The sequence below is a fragment of the Procambarus clarkii genome, chromosome 55, assembly GCF_040958095.1.
Source record: "Procambarus clarkii isolate CNS0578487 chromosome 55, FALCON_Pclarkii_2.0, whole genome shotgun sequence".
In the NCBI taxonomy this organism is placed as follows: domain Eukaryota; kingdom Metazoa; phylum Arthropoda; class Malacostraca; order Decapoda; family Cambaridae; genus Procambarus; species Procambarus clarkii.
The window spans coordinates 30,743,462-30,764,380 of record NC_091204.1 but is presented as its reverse complement, the minus strand read 5'-3'; the positions used below and the strand labels follow the sequence as shown (position 1 = coordinate 30,764,380).

General features: G+C 49.9%; 1 protein-coding gene across 1 annotated transcript in view; it reads right to left on the bottom strand.

The window, feature by feature from the left end:
* Positions 1 to 12,984: 12,984 nt before the first annotated feature.
* LOC138352844 (uncharacterized) overlaps positions 12,985 to 20,919 on the bottom strand; it is a 37,155-nt gene continuing 29,220 nt past the window's right edge. Inside the window, exons 2-3 of the mRNA XM_069305401.1 lie at positions 15,608 to 15,787; positions 12,985 to 15,491 (exon numbers count right to left, since the gene is read on the bottom strand). Coding sequence (XP_069161502.1) covers positions 14,943 to 15,491; positions 15,608 to 15,787 — 729 coding nt within the window. The 3' untranslated portion in view covers positions 12,985 to 14,942. The remainder of the gene's footprint in view (positions 15,492 to 15,607; positions 15,788 to 20,919) is intronic.

Sequence of the window (20,919 nt, the reverse complement as noted above, 5' to 3'; positions counted from 1 at the left end):
TATTGGCTCTACTCTGTCCTTTACCCTGTCCGTGACTATGCTTACTGAAACTTAACCGAATTCCAAAGGACCCCAGAGTATGCTCTATAGCCGAGTCCCACGCCACGTGGTCTTAGCCGTTTGACCGGCTAAGCTTCTATAGCCACGTGACGTCGTACTAGGTTTTCTAGCAAACTCAAGGGATCGTCAAGACACCCTTGGTTTGGTTACAGGTAGAGAGTTTAAGAGAACACCAACTCCTACTCAGGTTAAACGCCTCCTAGACAAAAGTTCTCAGGACACACGGAACAAAGTTGCTTATGTTGTCCAAGTGTTTAACGAGCTTAAATGTTACCTTAATTCCCTTGACACTTAACCATGGCTCATCAAACAAAAACAATTAAGTTTCTTTCTTGGAATATTCGAAGTGTTAATCTTCGGATAAATGACGTAATCTTGTATGCTAAAATGAGAGACGTGGATGTGATGTGTTTACAGGAACCATATACGTCCACAACTATCAAGAAGGTCCCACCCAGGATACCTGGGTATATAGCATACAACAACAGTATTGGAACTGGTTTACTAACGTATATTAAGAGTGGATTAATCTGTAAACTAATTAAAAATCACAGGAGTGATAGTATACATTATCAAAAATTCAAATTACAAACTGCAAATAGCCATTTCCTACTGTATAACATATATGGACGATGTAGTGTACTTAAAGCAGACCTGCTACCGACACCTACAGGTAACACAGCTATGTTATGTATGGGTGACTTTAATGCTCGTCACACTGCTCTTGGTGACGTTCAGTGTAACAATAATGGAAGGGTCTTCTTGAAATACCTTAATGATCATAATATTACTGTGTATGATACTGATAAACAGACCCATTTATTGGGGGGTAGGCTGGATTATGTGATTGGATACAGCCTAGTAGATAGCAATGTTAACGTTAAGCTCATCCCGAAACTAGTAAGTGATCATTTTGCAATATATTGTGAATACAATGTGGCGGATATTAGGTCCAGTCCTCATTCTAGAGTTAAAATTAACATTCCAGACAATCTTAAACAGCACTTTAAGGCTTATGTACATAAGTGGTACACTGGGTATACACCTGTATCAGTGGACCACTTTTACACTGATCTTGTCAGTATCATTACCAGTTATTATGATACCTGGGTTAAATCAAGGAAAAAAAAGAACACTCGTTCTTCCTCATGGACAGAGGATCCTATTATTATTGCAGAGCGAGCTAAAGCGCTTCAGCTGCTGACTCTTATAAACGAGACAAAACAGCTGACAATTTACTTGCATTCCTTAATGCCAACAGAGATTTTCGCGAGCTTAAGGGTCAAGTTAAGGACACATATTGGGAACAATTCCTACAAGGTATCAATAGAACTACAACATTATCAGAAATGTGGAACAAAATTAAAAACATTACCAAACCTTCAGCCCCAGTTCAGCTTCATCATACTCCTGCAGAATATGCTGACATGCTCCTAGCTCAATGGTCTAGTGTCTCACAAATTTCTTCCTTACCCCCAGATATACAGCAGCATTTAAGACATACCAACATTAACAGAAACTTTAATATTGAAATAGCACGCTCCTCACCAGATTAAACAGATCAGTTTGCTATAACCCCCTTTGAATTAACATCAGCATTAGGAAAACCTAAACAAATTGCCCCTGGTGAGGATGGTATAACTTATAACACCTTGAGCTTACTGAATGATGTCCCTAGCCATCCTCTGCTTGACCTCTATCAAATGAGTCTCTCACAAGGTATCTTGCCAAAGAAATGGACACAAAGTCTCATAATACCAGTTCCTAAACCTAACTCTCAAAAATTCAGCCCATTTCCCTTACATCTTGCATGTGTAAAGTCTTGGAGAGAATTATTCTCAATCGTGTCATGTTTCAGGTCAAAGAAAAACTGGCCCCAAACCTATATGGGTTCATGCCCAAGTGTAGCACACAAACATGCTTTGCTGAATATTTTGTACACTTCCAGGATGGGACACAGGCAACCTTTATTGACCTAAAGTCAGCTTTCGATGTAGCGAATGGCGAAATAATATTAGAGCAACTTGCTGAATTTGGAATCAAAGGTAATCTTCTGAGTTGGATAAAGAGCTACCTATCCAACAGGCGTGTTAGTATCCTATTTAAAGGAGTTAAAAGTACAAGAACAGATGCATTCGAACTAGGCACACCTCAAGGTGGTGTCCTAAGCCCTATGCTCTTCAATATACCTATGCACAAACTTATCCATGACATACCTGTACAAACTACTGAAACTGTTATATGTTATGCTGATGATATTTGTATTATGGCACACAGTAAACCAAGCACCAAAGTGTTACTTGATGCATTCTCCAAGAAAGTAGTAGAATGTGGCCTCATAATCTCTGTTCATAAAACAAGGGTTCTTATTCCCCATTCTCTTCATGTTAACTATACTATTAATGGAATGCCCGTGGAGACTTGCGAGTCTTATAAATATCTTGGAGTCGAGGTTAATGATACAAATCTCGTCAGCAACCTGGGCAAAAAACTAGTTGAGCGTCTTAAACCTCTCAAAACTCTTGTTGGCAAAGGATTTGGCATTAACATAAAATATGCTCGTAGTTTTCATATTGCCTTTACACGATCTGTTGTTGATTATTATGCCTTGCATCTTCTTAATTTTTCTCTTAAACAATTACAAGGCCTAGATGTAGTACAGAATGATGCCATGCGCATCATCCTGGGTTGTCCTAGAACTGTCAGAATTGTTAACATGAGAAAGGAACTAAACTTACCTTCCATTTACGAAAGAACAGTTCTACTTAGTACTATGTTTTGCGCCAAAACTTTGAAAAATAATGGTCCCCCCAGCTCTATTCAAATTAAATTGAGATCCATTCTAAACAATTCTGACTGTTCCCTCAATCCGCCGCAAAAAGCTCCCTACAGTGTGTGGCTCAGTTGTTGTGCCTATAATCTTCAGAAACTGAATGCGTCTCTTAACCCTGATAAAACTGTTCACTATATTCCCCCTTGGAAAGATGTGGAGGTCTCTGCATTATACTCCCATCAGTGTAAAATAAATGTATAACACTGACATTTTGAGATGTATAACATTAGAAGCTATTGACAGTCATCTTCAAATTCTCAAACCGACTGAATCCTATGCCTTTACTGATGGCTCTGTGCAGTTAGGCACTGGTAGAACAGGTTGTGCATGTGCAGTATATAAAGGGAATGAAATGATCATGTCTAGTACACAGAGATTGAACAACTGGGCAAGCACGACACAGACCGAGCTATTGGGTATTTATCTAGCCACTGAATACCTTAAGCTCAATGGTGGTGGAGTTATTTTCTGTGACTCTAAAAGTGCTCTGCAGTCCTTAAATAACCCATCACAATGTATGTTGGAAGTAAGTAAGTAATTATCAAAAGAAGGCACCAAACCGGGAAGGCTATGTAGCACCATCAAATACGCAAAATAATCAGAGGGCGCTAAATATCACCAAGGATGCCAATACGAGAACAAAAACGCATAAGGCGAACGATATCAAAAGTATCCGAGTCACCAAGAATTCTATCGAGGGACAGGTGACCGCGAGTGGCGGTCGGAAAGCAAGACACACGCTCGACCTGGAAGTCAGGACATTCAAGAAGGACATGCACGACCGTAAGAGGGACAATGCAACTAGGACAATAAGGGGCAGGGCGGTGCTCCATCAAGTGACCATGGGTTAAGCGAGTATGGCCAATACGCAACCTCGCCAGAGCTGTTTCCCACCTCCGGTTACGGTGGAAGGAGGACGGCCACGAGAAAACACAACATTCAAGAGTACGTAGCTTGTTACCAGTAACAGACAACCAAGAAGCCTGCCAACGGGTAAGGACTGAGGAATGGATAACCGGGTAAAAGTCGGAATACGGAATGCCTTTATGAGAGATGGGACAAGAGCGGACAGCTTCCTTGGCGGCAGCATCCGCACACTCATTTAAAGACACACCAATATGGCTGGGAACCCAACAAAACTCAACCGACTTAAATTTACTGTGAACGAGAAACAGCCAATGCTGGATCTCGACAACTACTGGATGAACCGGATTAAAGGACCCGAGAGCCATGAGGGCACTACGAGAGTCAACAACAACTACAAAGGAAGACTGACAACGAGAAAGCAGGAGACGAAGAGCATAGAGAATAGCATAAAGTTCCGCTGTAAAGATGCTAGTCTCCAGAGGCAAGCGACACATATAAGTGCGATCAGGAAAAACAACAGAGTAGCCAACACCGTCCGCTGACTTAGACCCATCGGTGAAGACAGAAACGGAGCGGGAGTGAAAAGAAAAGTGCTCTAGGAAAAGGCGTTTCAGAACCGTAGGAGGGGTAAAAGCTTTAGTGATACGGGTCAAGGATGTACAAAACCGCGGAAGAGGGACCCTCCACGGGGGCAAAGAAGGAACAACACGAGGAGAAACATCAGAAATACGAACGGAAAGAGAATCCTGTAGGCGAGATAACCGGACAGAAAGAGGGAGGTGGTGAAGAGGAACAGGAACCGCAGGAGGGGTAAAAGTTAAAGCACGACAGAGGCGAGAGGAAGGATGTTGCAAGGACCGCGCAAGATAGCGAAGACAGTAGCGATCACAGCGGTCCTGGAGAGACAGGAAGCCAGTGTCAACATACAAGCTAAGGATGGGAGTCGAACGAAAGGCACCAGAACTGAGGCGCAACCCAATATGGTGCAAAGCATCAAGACGGCGAAGAGTAGAAGGAGAAGCAGACGAGTAAGCAGGGCAACCATAATCGAGCTTAGACAGGACGAGAGAGGAATGTAAAGCAAGGAGAGTGCGCCTATCTGCCCCCCAAGAAGTATTAGGCAAGACCCGAAGGAGGGTAAGGGCCTTAGAGCACTCAACACGGAGGTAAGAGATATGGGGAGACCAAGACAAACGAGTGTCAAGGAATAACCCCAAAAGCTTTGCGGAATCTTTGTATTCAAGGGGATGACCATAAAGTGACAAAGAGGGATGAAGAACAACCCGTTTCCGCGTAAAAGTTATGGCACAAGTCTTAGAAGTAGAGAACTTGAAGCCATGATCTGTGGCCCAAGACGACACGGCATCAATTGCAAGTTGAAGCCGGCGTTGAAGGAGAGGCGAATCATCACCCTGACAACAAAGGGTAAGATCATCGACATAGAGAGCGGAGAAGACACCAGAAGGAAGAGAGGAAAGAAGACTATTGAGGGCAACCAGAAAAAGAGTAGTGCTCAGAACACTACCCTGGGGCACACCTTCGTATTGCTGAAAAGAGGGAGAGAGAGCGGTACCAAGGCGCACCCGAAAGGAACGACGAGAGAGGAAGCTGCGGAGAAAGAGAGGGAGATGACCACGAAGGCCAAAAGAATGAAGTTGAGATAGGATATGATAACGCCAAGTGGTGTCGTAAGCCTTTTCCAGGTCAAAAAGGACGGCAACAACGGAGGTCTTCACAGCAAAAGCAGTACGAATATAGACCTCCAAGTTCACCAGGACATCTGTCATGCTGCGGCACCTGCGGAAACCAAATTGAGAAGGGGAGAGGAGGTGATGGTGTTCCAGGAACCACATCAGACGAACGTTAACCATACGTTCAAAGAGTTTGCAGACACAACTTGTGAGAGCAATAGGGCGAAAGTCCTTAGGGGAAGTACCCAGAGACCCCAGTTTGCGAACAGGGAGGACAACGGCATCGAGCCAGTCCTCAGCGACTGACGACGACTCCCAGATCCGATTATACAGACTCAGTAAATACTGAGACGTGCTCGGAGGGAGATGGCGAAGCATCTCATAATGAATACCATCGGAGCGCGCCGCCGTAGACCCGCAGAGGGCCAGGGCAGAACAAAGTTCAGAGAGAGAGATGGGATCATTATAGGGAAGCTGAAGATGAGTGCAGAAATCTAAAGGACGAGACTCGAGGACAGGTTTACGAAGAAGGAAAGATTGGGGAAGATGAAGACCAGAGCTAACAGAAGAAAAGTGGGAACCCAGTTCAGAAGCGACCTGCAACGGGTCCGCCACAAGAGTATCATGGAGGTGAAGGACCGGTGAAACATCGGGAACGAACTTACCCGCTATCTTGCGGATACGCTTCCAGATCTGGGCCAGAGGGGTTTCGGACGTAACTGTTGAGACATAAGATGCCAAACATTCACGTTTAGCTGTACGGATGGCCCTACGGGCCACCGCACTCGCTTTCCGAAAGAAAAGAAAAGAATCGGTCGTCTGCCTACGGCGGTGCCTCTTCCAGGCTGCACGCTTACAGCGGACAGCCCGAGCACAGTCCGCATTCCACCAGGGAACGCACTTCCGCGGACCCCGAGAGGAAGAGCGAGGAATAGAGCGGAGGGCAGCGTTGAAGATAGTGTCATGAAAAAGGAGGAGAGCGCAAGAGAGAGGCAGAAGGGAGAGGCCAGAGAGAGCAGCACTGAGGGTAAATAGGGTCCAGTCTGCCTTAGCAAACTGCCACCTAGGGAAAGAGAGGGAAGGGCGAAAAGAGAAAAAGGAAACAAGGATGGGGAAATGATCACTTCCATGGAGGTCATGAAGAACCTGCCACGTGAAATCTAAGTAAAGAGAAGAAGAGCAGAGAGAAAGATCAAGACAAGAAAGGGTGCGAGTCCGAGAGTCCAAATGAGTGGGCTCACCAGAATTCAGAAGAGACAGGGAAGAAGAGAGGAGAAACGGCTCAAGGAGGCGACCCCGGGTATTCGTCACAAGGTCACTCCAAAGGGAATGACGACAATTGAAGTCACCCAGCAGGAGCACAGGCTCCGGCAAGGAGTCTAGGAGGTGTTTCAAATCAGGAAGAGAGAGCGGGACACTCGGGGGGAGATAAATGGAACAAACTGTGTACCATTTCCCCACAAAGATACGAGCAGCAGAACAATGGAGAGGCGAAGGAAAAAGTAAAGGAACAAAGGGAACATCAGCATGAATCAAGAGAGCAGAAGAATTAGAAGCCCCAGCAATGGCTGGGGGGGGGGGGGAGAGAAAGGAATAGCCACGAAAACGACCAGGACGAGCACCAAGCATTGGCTCCTGGAGACAGACACAAAGGGGCGAAAACTGCAAAATCAGAAGTTGGAGTTCGAGGAAATTGGCGTAATAACCTCGAACGTTCCATTGAAGAATGGACAACGACGAGAAGAGAAAGGACAAAACCAGAGAACAAGGAAGAAACCAAGGCGAAAGAGCAACAGAGCACGTTAAAGAATATCAGGGTCGGGATCAGGGTCAGCAAAGTCAGGGTTAGGGGGCATGGGTAAACTGAGCAAAGACGGAGGGAAGGAAACGGGAGAACAGATCAGAGGTGGGCGGGCGGGGTCCGGAGGAGGAGGAAGAGGAGGAGACAACGGAGAGGAGCAGTCAAGGACAGCAGCAGGAAGAGGGGGAGTAGAAAGAGGGGAGCGCACCCCAGCAACCGAAAGGGAAGCAGGGGCCAAAGAAACCTCCATAGCAGGAACAGGGGGCGCAATCACTGAAACGGGAGGGGAAGGAGCAACAGAACCAGACGTAGGAGCTGAGGAAGAAAGCGAAGCCTTCTTACCTGCCGGGGAAGAGGAAGGAGAGGAGCCAGGCTTACGCTTCTGACTTAAAGAGACCGGTGTCCCAGCAACTACGTACCGGGCAACGGATTCCAGTGTCTCAACAGGAGAAGCCGAACGAGAGCACACACGACGGCCGCTAGGAGAGCGATGGACATCCGCCCGCACCGACAGGCGGTGGGGAGAGCCGATAGATGGAGGAAGAGGATGGGAAGGAGGATCGGAGGGGGACGAGGAAGAAGACACAGGAGACACGACAGACCGGGTAGAAGGAAGGGGAACCCCGGACAGAGGACCAGGAGGAGGATCCTTCGGGAGAGAACCCAAAGGAACAGAGGAGGGGGCAGTGGGCGCATCAGGGTCCAAGGCCCGGAAACGGTTGTGAGTCTGAGGAAGGCGGGAAGGACGAGGAGAGGAAGAGCGCAACACGCGAGCATAAGAGATATTAGCATAAGGCGGGAGCCGGCGAACCTGGCGTCTCGCCTCGGGAAAAGATAAACGCTCCCGGTGCTTCAAGTTGAGGACGGCTGCCTCAAGCTTGTAATGGACACACGCACGGGAGAAGGTAGGATGGGCCTCACCGCAGTTGAGGCAACGAGCCTGGGGAGAAGTGCACTCCGACTTAGAGTGACCTTCGCCACCACACAAAGGACAGAGAGAGACAGTCCCGGAGCAGCGGAGGGCACCATGCCCAAACCTCCAGCACTTGTTGCAGAGCCGAGGAGAAGGAATGAACTCCTGGACAGAGCACCTGGCACCAGCAAGAATGACAGAGGGTGGAAGGGTCCTACCATCAAAGGTAATCTTCACAACCCGGAGGGGTTGACGGCGACTACCACAAGGGGGACGAGTAAACGTGTCCACCTGGAGAATAGAATGGCCCTGGGCAGCAAGGATATGTCGAATATCGTCGTGGCAGTCACGCAGGTCCCGAACACCGGTCGCAACATGGGGCGGGAGCAAAATAGTGCCAACACTGGCATTCAACTGAGCGTTCTTCGAGACCCGAACAGGGGTCTCGCCAAGGCAGTCTAAGGCAGCCAAGCGGGAAGCAGCATCCTGAGAAGGAGCAGCAACGACACGTGTACCGAGACGAGTGGGGTTGAAAGTAATGGAGGCATCCACGGAATCAACGAGATGTCGATGGAGGGAGAAATCGTCAGGAGGCGCAGAATCAAGAGGGAGGAGATCAAAATATTTGGCCCACGAAGCGGGACCAAACAAGGCTTGATAGGTAGCAGAACTGGAAGGAACCGAGCGAGGGCGGCCGTGATGAGGACGGCGGTGAGAACCCCCAGAGAGAGAGGGGTTAAAAGGCGCAGTAGTTACAACTAGAGAAGGAGCCGCGCCAGGGGACGAGGTAGTCACCACTGGGGGCCTGGGGCTCGACCCAACCACAGAGGAGGGAGGGGAGCCAGGGGAAGGAGTCAGAGAGGCCAAAGGAGGAGCAAGGTCGGGGCCCAATGCAGCGGAGGCTACAGAGCCCGGTCTTCCAATACGGACCAACTCGGGGGCTTGGTCGCCCACCCCACGAGCCTGAGAAGGTACACCAGAAGCAGCCGAAACAGGGGTTATCATCATGACGAAAAAGAAGAATTCATTCACGAATGTGCCCCCACACCCACCATGGAGCCACAATTAGAGGCAGGACACCCAACAAGAAGCTATCGCCGATCTTGCCGGGGCCTCCTAGGGGTGCGTCGTGAGTATACGCCCCACAAACGCCACCTTAAGAAACCGACAGTCCGTCGAGATCGGGTTCAGTGACGAAAGGGGGATTGACAATAAAAGGTTCCCCTCGCTCTCGACGTCGGGTACTACAGTTCTACAGGTGCAAGAGTATGCCTCCTCAAGCACCCGGGCGTCAAAATAGAAGAAGTCCAAGGAAAGAACCAGAACGAGCAAAAGGTCGGCAGGAAACGGCAAGCAGATAGGAGAAGAGAGGGGAGAAAAACGAAACAGAAGGAAAAGGAAAAGATGCCCAGCAGAATTGGAGAGGACGGCAGCAGGAGCACAAGGCTAGAAAAGGACAGAGGACTGTCCCAAGGAGCATCACACTCCGGCAGCCGTCCACTAAGCCCCCACACGGCGACAACGAGCTGAGCGGGGAGGGGGGTATGTTGGAAGTAGCTTGTAATATTAAATGGAATGTAATTTTTGCCAATGATAATAACTCTTGTATAAAATTTGTGTCGATCCCATCCCATGTTGGAGTTGGAAAACATGACTTTGTAGATCGATTGGCCAATGAGGCTTGTAGGAAAGAAAACATTGATTATGACTTTGGACTATGTAATGCAATTATTAATAACATACAAATTAAAGAAATTACTTCAGATTTAGAAGAACTAAGAAATGCCCAGAGGCCTGAAAGCTGCAGTATTAAGAGTTATGACAAGTTTTGTAATAATAGGTATTTGAATGGTCAGCACAGTAACCGAACCAGGCAGTGTGATGTAGTCATTGCGCGAATTCGCCTTGGCTATAGACACATTTGGCAGGTTAGTGAGGCTGAGCCACTACCAGAATACTCAGATTGTAAATTCTGTGATAAACCTTTAATGCATTCACTAGAACACTATATTGATGAATGTGAAACCGTAAAGGACTTTAGACCTCCTGGCCTCTTGTACCACCAACTGTGTAAATATTTTATTGACTCAGGTGTTCTGGACGACATCCTAACAATTTATCCAAAATTTGCTTGTCCATTTTAAAGAATGAAGAACAATTTTTATTTATATCACTTCTAAGCTGCATCACTTATGAACCATCCCTGCTCTTGTGTGGCAGTGCACAATAGAAAGTTGTTTTCACATATCCATACATTTTTTTTTTTTTTTTTTTTTTTTGAGATATATACAAGAGTTGTTACATTCTTGTACAGCCACTAGTACGCGTAGCGTTTCGGGCAAGTCCTTAATCCTATGGTCCCTGGAATACGATCCCCTGCCGCGAAGAATCGTTGTTACATCCAAGTACACATTTTACTGTTGCGTTAAACAGAGGCTACAGTTAAGGAATTGCGCCCAGTAAATCCTCCCCGGCCAGGATACGAACCCATGACATAGCGCTCGCGGAACGCCAGGCGAGTGTCTTACCACTACACCACGGAGACTGCTTTGTTTACATTGAAACATTGAAACATTGATTGTAACCATTATATATATGTGCTTCAGCCTACAGTTTAGACCTATTGTCTTATGTATGACCCTCTGTCTTGCATGACAGTGAATACCAGCATTATCCTCACTTTAATAAGACTTTATCAAAATCTTCAGATTAGGCAAAATTGTAATTATTTTTGTCTATAAAGATGTTAATAATAATAATCAACTGAGAAAATCAAAGAGTGACCGCCCAGAGCCATGCTGGCCGGGAGCGACACTGTATCCACCTCTATGAGTCAGCTGACTCCTCTCTTTCAAATATCTCAAGCTCATATACAGACATATCTCGATCAAGAACTCCTAATTCATATATCAACAAAATAAAGACTATAATACACAACCTTACATAATAATACATATCAATAATTCAGTACATTAAAGATTATATCATGATATAAAAATATGTGAACAAAGAATTCATATTGGCAAGACATGGTAACACTGGCGGGAGAGGGGAGGAGGGGTTAAGGGAGGATTTCAAGACGTCTGCCAGCCAGCCATTATACATAAGTATACATGAATACAATATAAAGTATATATATATAAAACATTTGTATCAAAACCATGTTTATGTGGTATACATCTCACAGTGCCAAAATCTAATTTAATGTTAGAGGACAATGTAATGAACAATAATGAAAGGGAAATTACACAGTATACATGACAGTAATACATCCGAGACTTAAATTTATACATTCTCCATCATAGTTCACATAATATTTCCTATACAGCATTATGTAGCATTCCATAATATAAGTATATACGGATGTTTTTCAAGCTACATGACATTAGGCTACTGCTATTCACTAGACTTCTAATATATATCCACAAATACATGGCAAGGACTTATAGTACAGATATATAATATACATAGATATATATGGAATACATATTACAATACACATTTAATACTAGTGTGTTGTCGAAAAAAGAATAACTACATAAATTAATATTCATGACACTAGGCTAATCAGCCAAGACATCACTATACAGTTTGAGCACATCATACACCAGCTACAGTATGATCATACTGGTGTATGTGTGGTCATAACCTCACACCCATATGGTAATATCACAACACACCATGGACCAGAATGGTAATATCACAACACACCATGGACCAGTATGGTAATATCACAACACACCATGGACCAGTATGGTAATATCACAACACACCATGGACCAGTATGGTAATATCACAACACACCATGGACCAGTATGGTAATACCACAACACACCATGGTCCAGTATGGTAATACCACAACACACCATGGTCCAGTATGGTAATACCACAACACACCATGGACCAGTATGGTAATATCACCACACCATGGTCCAGTATGGTAATATCACAACACACCATGGACCAGTATGGTAATACCACAACACACCATGGTCCAGTATGGTAATATCACAACACACCATGGACCAGTATGGTAATACCACAACACACCATGGTCCAGTATGGTAATACCACAACACACCATGGACCAGTATGGTAATATCACCACACCATGGTCCAGTATGGTAATACCACAACACACCATGGTCCAGTATGGTAATATCACAACACACCATGGACCAGTATGGTAATATCACAACACACCATGGACCAGTATGGTAATATCACAACACACCATGGTCCAGTATGGTAATATCACAACACACACCATGGACCAGTATGGCAATATCACAACACACCATGGACCAGTATGGTAATATCACAACACACCATGGACCAGTATGGTAATATCACAACACACCATAGTCCAGTATGGTAATATCACAACACACCATGGTCCAGTATGGTAATATCACAACACACACCATGGACCAGTATGGTAATATCACAACACACCATGGTCCAGTATGGTAATATCACAACACACCATGGTCCAGTATGGTAATATCACAACACACCATGGACCAGTATGGCAATATCACAACACACCATGGACCAGTATGGTAATATCATAACACACCATGGTCCAGTATGGTAATATCACAACACACCATGGACCAGTATGGTAGTATCACAACACACCATGGACCAGTATGGTAATATCACAACACACCATGGTCCAGTATGGTAATATCACAACACACCATGGTCCAGTATGGTAATATCACAACACACCATGGTCCAGTATGGTAATATCACAACACACCATGTTTCCAGTATGGTAATATCACAACACACCATGGACCAGTATGGTAATATCACAACACACCATGGACCAGTATGGTAATATCACAACACACCATGGACCAGTATGGTAATATCACAACACACCTGAGTGATTGTGATATAACTGTGATAGTATGGTGGTGATATAGCAGTGACAGTAAGGTATTGGTGTTGTAGCAATGATAGTGATATATCAGTGAATGTAAGGAGGAAAAATATAAGTGTGAGGTGATAATGCAGAGAAAGTGAAATGATGTTGGTGTAGCAGTGACAGTGTTATGTGATAGTGAGCTGTTGGTGATATAACAGTGACAACAGCTGTCATATAGTGACACCAACAATTTGTTACTCAACATGGTCAGTATATGACCCCAAGTGTGGGGCCTGAGGTGATGGTGATATATAGAGGTGATAGTGAAGCTATAGTGATACAGCAATGATAGGTTACAGTACTGAGAAGATATAGCATTGATGGTGATACAGCCGTGATTGTCAGGTATATGATACCAAAGTGTTAAACACCAAGGATAGTGAAGTTATGATGATATAGTGATAAAGGTCTGTCCTTAAACTACATTGTCATCAAAACACGCAGTTCAAGGTGATGCAGGAGTGGTGGTGATGATGGTGGTACAGTGAACTAGAGAGGCAGCACAACACCACAGTAGTGATGGTACAGTGAACTAGAGTGGCAGCACAACACCACAGTAGTGATGGTGGTGGTACAGTGAACTAGAGTGGCAGCACAACACAACAGTAGTGATGGTGGTGGTACAGTGAACTAGAGTGGCAGCACAACACCACAGTAGTGATGGTGGTGGTACAGTGAACTAGAGTGGCAGCACAACACCACAGTAGTGATGGTGGTGGTACAGTGAACTAGAGTGGCAGCACAACACCACAGTAGTGATGGTGGTGGTACAGTGAACAAGAGTGGCAGCACAACACCACAGTAGTGATGATGGTGGTACAGTGAACTAGAGTGGCAGCACAACACCACTGTAGTGATGGTGGTGGTACAGTGAACAAGAGTGGCAGCACAACACCACAGTAGTGATGATGGTGGTACAGTGAACTAGAGTGGCAGCACAACACCACAGTAGTGATGATGGTGGTACAGTGAACTAGAGTGGCAGCACAACACCACTGTAGTGATGGTGGTGGTACAGTGAACAAGAGTGGCAGCACAACACCACAGTAGTGATGATGGTGGTACAGTGAACTAGAGTGGCAGCACAACACCACTGTAGTGATGGTGGTGGTACAGTGAACAAGAGTGGCAGCACAACACCACAGTAGTGATGATGGTGGTACAGTGAACTAGAGTGGCAGCACAACACCACAGTAGTGATGATGGTGGTACAGTGAACTAGAGTGGCAGCACAACACCACAGTAGTGATGGTGGTGGTACAGTGAACAAGAGTGGCAGCACAACACCACAGTAGTGATGATGGTGGTACAGTGAACTAGAGTGGCAGCACAACACCACTGTAGTGATGGTGGTGGTACAGTGAACTAGAGTGGCAGCACAACACCACAGTAGTGATGGTGGTGGTACAGTGAACTAGAGTGGCAGCACAATACCACAGTAGTGATGGTGGTGGTACAGTGAACTAGAGTGGCAGTACAACACCACAGTAGTGATGATGGTGGTACAGTGAACTAGAGTGGCAGCACAACACCACAGTAGTGATGGTGATGGTACAGTGAACTAGAGTGGCAGCACAACACCACAGTAGTGATGGTGATGGTACAGTGAACCAGAGTGGCAGTACAGCACCACAGTAGTGGTGGTACAGTGAACTAGAGTGGCAGCACAACACCACAGTAGTGGTGATAGTGAACTAGAGTGGCAGCACAACACCACAGTAGTGATGGTGGTGGTACAGTGAACTAGAGTGGCAGCACAACACCACAGTAGTGATGGTGGTGGTACAGTGAACTAGAGTGGCAGCACAACACCACAGTAGTGATGGTGGTGGTACAGTGAACTAGAGTGGCAGCACAACACCACAGTAGTGATGGTGGTGGTACAGTGAACTAGAGTGGCAGCACAACACCACAGTCACCTCCGTAATGTCACTGTGGTTGACTGCTGCCCTCACCACATCCAGGCCGCTCACCACATCACCGAAGACATTTGGCCACTGGTAAACCTGGTCGTCCCTGGTGGTGATGATGAACTGGGCACTCTTGGGACTCTCCGACACCCACCAGCACGACACAGCTCCTGCCCGGCCTGACTTCCGGTACTGCCCCTGGAGGTCAGGCAGCAGTCGAGCTCCTCCCTTACCATCATTACTCTCGTAGTCTCCGCCCGCCACCCACTCCCCCGACTGACCCTTGTCCCACACCCCAAACAGTTTAGTGTTGCGGTAGGTGTGGCCCCGCTGGCCCGTACACAACAACACAAACTGTCTGGCCAGCGGAGTGTCAGGGGTCAGCCGGATGGTGACCCGCCCTCTTGTTGACCCCGCCCACCCGAGGTCAAGGAACGCCAGGGTGCAGGAGGGCTCCAGCACGCCCACAACCTCACTCTCCTGCAGAAAATGAAATAAATCATGCTGATAACTGTACAACAAAATGTTATCATATTAGTTATCATAACTCAGTAAATCAGTAATGTCAGTAAGACTAGTGGGTGTAATAAAGTAACCTGGAGGGTGTGAGCGTCGGCGGGCGTAGGCTGACGCAGGAGTGAGTGGAGGTACAGCTGTCCGTCTTGTAGAGTTATCCTGGCGGAGCGGCGGCCATCTTGGTCTTCCTGGACGGCCAACACCCGGCCAGCCTCCACCAGCCTCTTGACGGGCTTCCTCTTCCTGCGGAGGTCCTCAACCTGTGGACAGTGTCAGCCCCATTATCACCTGTGGTCAGTGTCAGCCCCATTATCACCTGTGGTCAGTGTCAGCCCCATTATCACCTGTGGTCAGCGTCAGCCCCATTATCACCTGTGGACAGTGTCAGCCCCATTACCACCAGTGGGCAGAGTCAGCCCCATTATCACCTGTGGTCAGTGTCAGCCCCATTATCACCTGTGGTCAGTGTCAGCCCCATTATCACCTGTGGTCAGTGACAGCCTCATTATGCTGGACCTGTAGCTCCAGCACCCCCCCTCCTGGCAGGGGGGCTGGTGCTGGACATGTAGCTCCAGCTCGCCCCCTCAACTGGAAGGGGGTTGTGGTGGACCTGTAACTTTAGCCCCCCTCTACTGGCAGGGGGGTTGGTGCTGAACCTGTAGCTCCAGCCCCCTCTACTGTCAAGGAGATGGTGCTGGACCAATAGCTCCAGCCCCCTCTACTCTCAGGGGGTTTATGCTGGACCTGTAGCTCCAGCCCCCCTCTACTGGCAGGGGTGTTGGTGCTGGATTTGTAACTCCAACCCCCCTCTACTGCAACCCGTTCTCGCAAATTCGTATAGTCAATATTGACTTATTAAATAAGTGCATAGGTGACATACTAAACATAATAGATACCCTTAAAAAAGCTTCATAGAAAACACCGACCTTACCTAACCTTGTTAGTATCTTAAGATAAGCATCTTATAGCTTCGTAATTACAATTGTTACTTAACCTATTATAGGTATAGGTTAAGTAATAGTTGTAATTACGAAGCAATAAGATGCTTATCTTAAGATACTAACAAGGTTAGGTAAGGTCGGTGTTTTCTATGAAGCTTTTTAAGGGTGTCTATTATGTTTAGTATATCACCTATGCACGTAGTTAATAAGTCAATATTGACTATACGAATTTGCGAGAACGGGTTGTCTACTGACAGGAGGTTGATGCTGGACCTGCAGCTCCAGCCCCCCTCTACTGGCAGGGGTGTTGGTGCTGGATTTGTAACTCCAACCCCCCTCTACTGACAGGAGGTTGATGCTGGACCTGCAGCTCCAGCCCCTCTCTACTGGCTCTACTGGCAAGGGGTTGGTGTTGGATCTGTAGCTCCAGCCCCCCTCTACTGGCAGGGGGTTGCTTCTGGACCAGTAGCTGCAGCCCCTCTACTGGCAGGGGGTTGTTGCTGGACCTGTAGCTCCAGCCCCCCTCTACTAGAAGGGAGTTGGTGCTGGACCTGTAAAGTCCAGCCCCTCCCCCTCTACTGGCAGGGGGTTGGTGCTGGACATGTAGCTCTAGCCCCCCCCCCCCTCTACAGGCAGGGGGTTGGTCCTGGATCTGTAGCTCCAGACCTGCTCTACTAGCAGGGGGTTGGTGCTGGACCTGTAGCTCATGGGCCCCTCTACATGCAGAGAGTCGGTGCTGGACTTATAGCTCCAGCCCCCCTCTACTGGCAGGGGGTTGGTGCTGGACTTGTAGCTCCAGCCCCCCCTCTACTGGCAGGGGGTTGGTGCTGGATTTGTAGCTCCAACCCCCCCCTCTACTGACAGGAGGTTGATGCTGGACCTGTAGCTCCAGCCCCCCCCCCCCTTACTGGCAGGGGATTAGTGCTGGACCTGTAGCTCCAGGCCCCCTCTACTGGCAGGGGGTTGGTGCTGGACCTGTAGCTCTAGCCCCACCCCCCTCTACTGGCAGGGGGTTGGTGCTGAACCTGTAGCTCCAGCCCACCTCTACTGGCAGGGGGGGTGGGTTGGAGCTGGACCTGAAGCTCCAGGCCCCCTCTATTGGCAGGGAATTGGTGCTGGACCTGTAGCTCCAGCCCCCCTCTACTGGCAGGGGGTTGGTGCTGGACCTGTAGCTCCAGCCCCCCTCTACTGGCAGGGGGTTGGAGCTGGATCTGTAGCTCCAGCCCCCCCTCTACTGGCAGGAGGTTGGTGCTGGACCTGTAGCTCCAGCCCCCCTCTACTGGCAGGGGGGTTGGTGCTGGACCTGTATCTCCAGCCACCTCTACTGGCAGGGTGTTGATGCTGACCCTGTAGCTCCAGCCCCCTCTTTACAGGCAGGGGGGTGGGGATGGTCCTGGACCTGTAGATCCAGCCCCCCTCGTCTGGCAGGAGGTTGGTGCTGTAGCTTTAGCTCCAGCCCTCCTCTACTGGCAGGGGGGGGGGGGTGGTCCTGCACCTGTAACTCAAGCACTCCTCTACTGGCAGGGGGTTGGCCCTGGATCTGTAGCTCCAGCCCCCCTCTACTGGCAGGGGGTTGGTGCTGGACCTGTAGCTCCAGCCCCCCCTCTACTGGCAGGGGGTTGGCACTGGACCTGTAGCTCCACCCCCCTCTACTGGCAGGGGGTTGGCCCTGAATCTGTAGCTCCAGCCCCCCTCTACTGGCAGGGGGTTGGTGCTGGACCTGTAGCTCCAGCCCCCCCTCTACTGGCAGGGGGTTGGTGCTGGACCTGTAGCTCCAGCCCCCCCCCCTATCTACTGGCAGGGGGTTGGTGCTGAACCTGTAGCTCCAGCCCCCTCTACTGGCAGGGGGTTGGTGCTTGACCTGCAGCTCCAGCCTCTTCTATTGGCAGGGGGATGGTGCTGGACCTGTAGCCCCTGCCCCCCTCTACTGGCAGGGGGTTGATGCTGGACCTATAGCTCAAGCCACCTCTCTACTGGCAGGGGGTTGGTGCTGGACCTGTAGCTCCAGGCCCCCTCTCCTGGCAGGGGGTTCCTGCTAGACCTGTAGCTCTAGCCCCCCCCCACCTCTACTGGCAGGGGGTTGGAGATGGACCTGTAGCTCCAGCCATCCTCTATAGCCAGGGGGTTGGCCCTGAATCTGTAGCTCCACTCCGCCCTCTAATGACAGGGGGTTGGTTCAGGACACGTAGCTCTAGCCCCCCCTCTAATAGGAGGGGGGTTGGTGCTGAACCTGTAGCTCCAGGCCCCCTCTACTGGTAGGGGGTCGGTGCTGGACCTGTAGCTCCAGCCCCCCTCAACTGGCAGGGGGTTGGTGCTTGACCTGCAGCTCCAGCCTCCTCTACTGGCAGGGGGTTGATGCTGGACCTGTAGCTCTAGCTCCCCTCTACTGGCAGAGGGGTGGTGCTGGACCTATAGCTCCAGCCCCCCCTCTACTGGCAGGAGGTTGGCCCTGGACCTGTAGCTCCAGCCTTCCCTCTACTGGCAGGAGGTTGGCCCTGGACCTGTATCTCCTGCCCCCTCTACTGGCAGGAGGTTGGCGCTGGACCTGTAGCTCCAGCCCTCCTCTACTGGCAGGGGGTTGGTGCTGGACCTGTAAGCTCCAGCCCCCTTCAACTGGCAGGGGTTTGGTGCTGGACCTGTAGCTCCAGCCCCCCTCTACTGGCAGCGGGTTGGTGCTGGACCTGTAACTCCAGCCCCCGCCCCTCTACTGGCAGGGGGTTGGTGCTGGACCTGTAGCTCCAGCCACCCCTCTACTGGCAGGGGGTTGGCCCTGAATCTGTAGCTCTAGCCCTCTCTACTGGCAGGGGGTTGGTGCTGGACCTGTAGCTCTAGCCCCCCCTCTACTGGCAGGGGGTTGGTGCTGGACCTGTATCTGCAGCCCCCTCTACGGGCAGGGTGGGGTTGGTCCTGGACCTGTAACTCCAGCCCCCCTCTTCTGGCAGGGGGTTGATGCTGGACCTGTAGCTCTAGCCCCCCCTCTACTGGCAGGGGGTTGGTGCTGGACCTGTAGCTCTAGCCCCCCCTCTACTGGCAGGGGGTTGGTGCTGGACCTGTAGCTGCAGCCCCCTCTACGGGCCGGGTGGGGTTGGTCCTGGACATGTAACTCCAGCCCCCCTCTACTGGCAGGGGGTTGGTGCTGGACCTGTAGCTCCAGCAACCTCTACTGGCAGGGGGTTGATGCTGGACCTGTAGCTGCAGCCCCCTCTACGGGCAGGGGGTTGGTCCTGAACCTGTAACTCCAGCCCTTCTCTGCTGGCAGGGGGTTGGTGCTAGACCTGTAACTCCAGCCCCCCTCTACTGGCAGGAGGTTGGTGCTGGACCTGTAGCTCCAGCAACCTCTACTGGCAGGGGTTGGTGCAGGGCTAGTAGTTCCAACCCCCCTCTACTGGCAGGGGGTTGGTGCTGGACCTGTAGCTCCAGCCCCCCTCTACTGGAAGAGGGTTGGTGCTGGACCTGTAGCTCGAGCCCCCCTCTACTGGAAGAGGGTTGGTGCTGGATCTATAGTTCCAGCACCCCTCTACTGGCAGGGGGTAGGTGCTGCACCTGTAGCTCCAGCCCCCCCCCCTCTACTGGGAGGGGGTTGGTGCTTGACGTGTAGCTCCAGCCCCCCTCTACTGGCTGGGGGTTAGTGCTGGACCTTTAGCTCCAGACCCACACTACTGGCAAAGAGTGGGTGCTGGACCTGTAGTTCCAGCCCCCCTCTACTGGCAGGGGGTTGGTGCTGCACCTGTAGTTCCAGCCCCCCTCTACTGGCAGGGGGTTGGTGCTGGACCTGTAGCTGCAGCCCCACACTACTGGGAAACGGTGGGTGCTGGACCTGTAGCTCCAGCCCCTTTCTGCTGGCAGGGGATTGGTCCTGGACCTGAAGCTCCAGCCCCCCTCTACTGGCAGGGGGGGGGTTGATGCTGGACCTGCAGCTTCAGCCCCCCTCTACTGGCAGGGGATTGGTGTTGTACCTGTAGCTCCAGCCCCCCTCTACTGGCAAGGGGTGGGTGCTGGACGTGTAGCTCCAGCCCCCCTCCACTGGCAGGAGGTTGGCCCTGGACCTGTAGCTCCAGCCTTCCCTCTACTGGCAGGGGGTTGGTGCTGGACCTATAGCTCCAGCCCCCCTCTACTGGCAGGAGGTTGGTGCTGGACCTGTAGCTCCAGCCCCCTCTACTGGCAGGGCTTGGTGCAGGGCTAGTAGTTCCAACCCCCCTCTACTGGCAGGGGGTTGGTGCTGGACCTGTAGCTCCAGCCTTCCCTCTACTGGCAGGGGGTTGGTGCTGGACCTATAGCTCCAGCCCCCCTCTACTGGCAGGAAGTTGGCCCTGGACCTGTAGCTCCAGCCCCCCCTCTACTGGCAGAGGGGTGGTGCTGGACCTGTAGCTCCAGCCCCCCTCTACTGGAAGGGGGTTGGCCCTGGACCTGTACCTCCAGCCCCCCTCTACTGGCAGGGGGTTGGCGCTGGA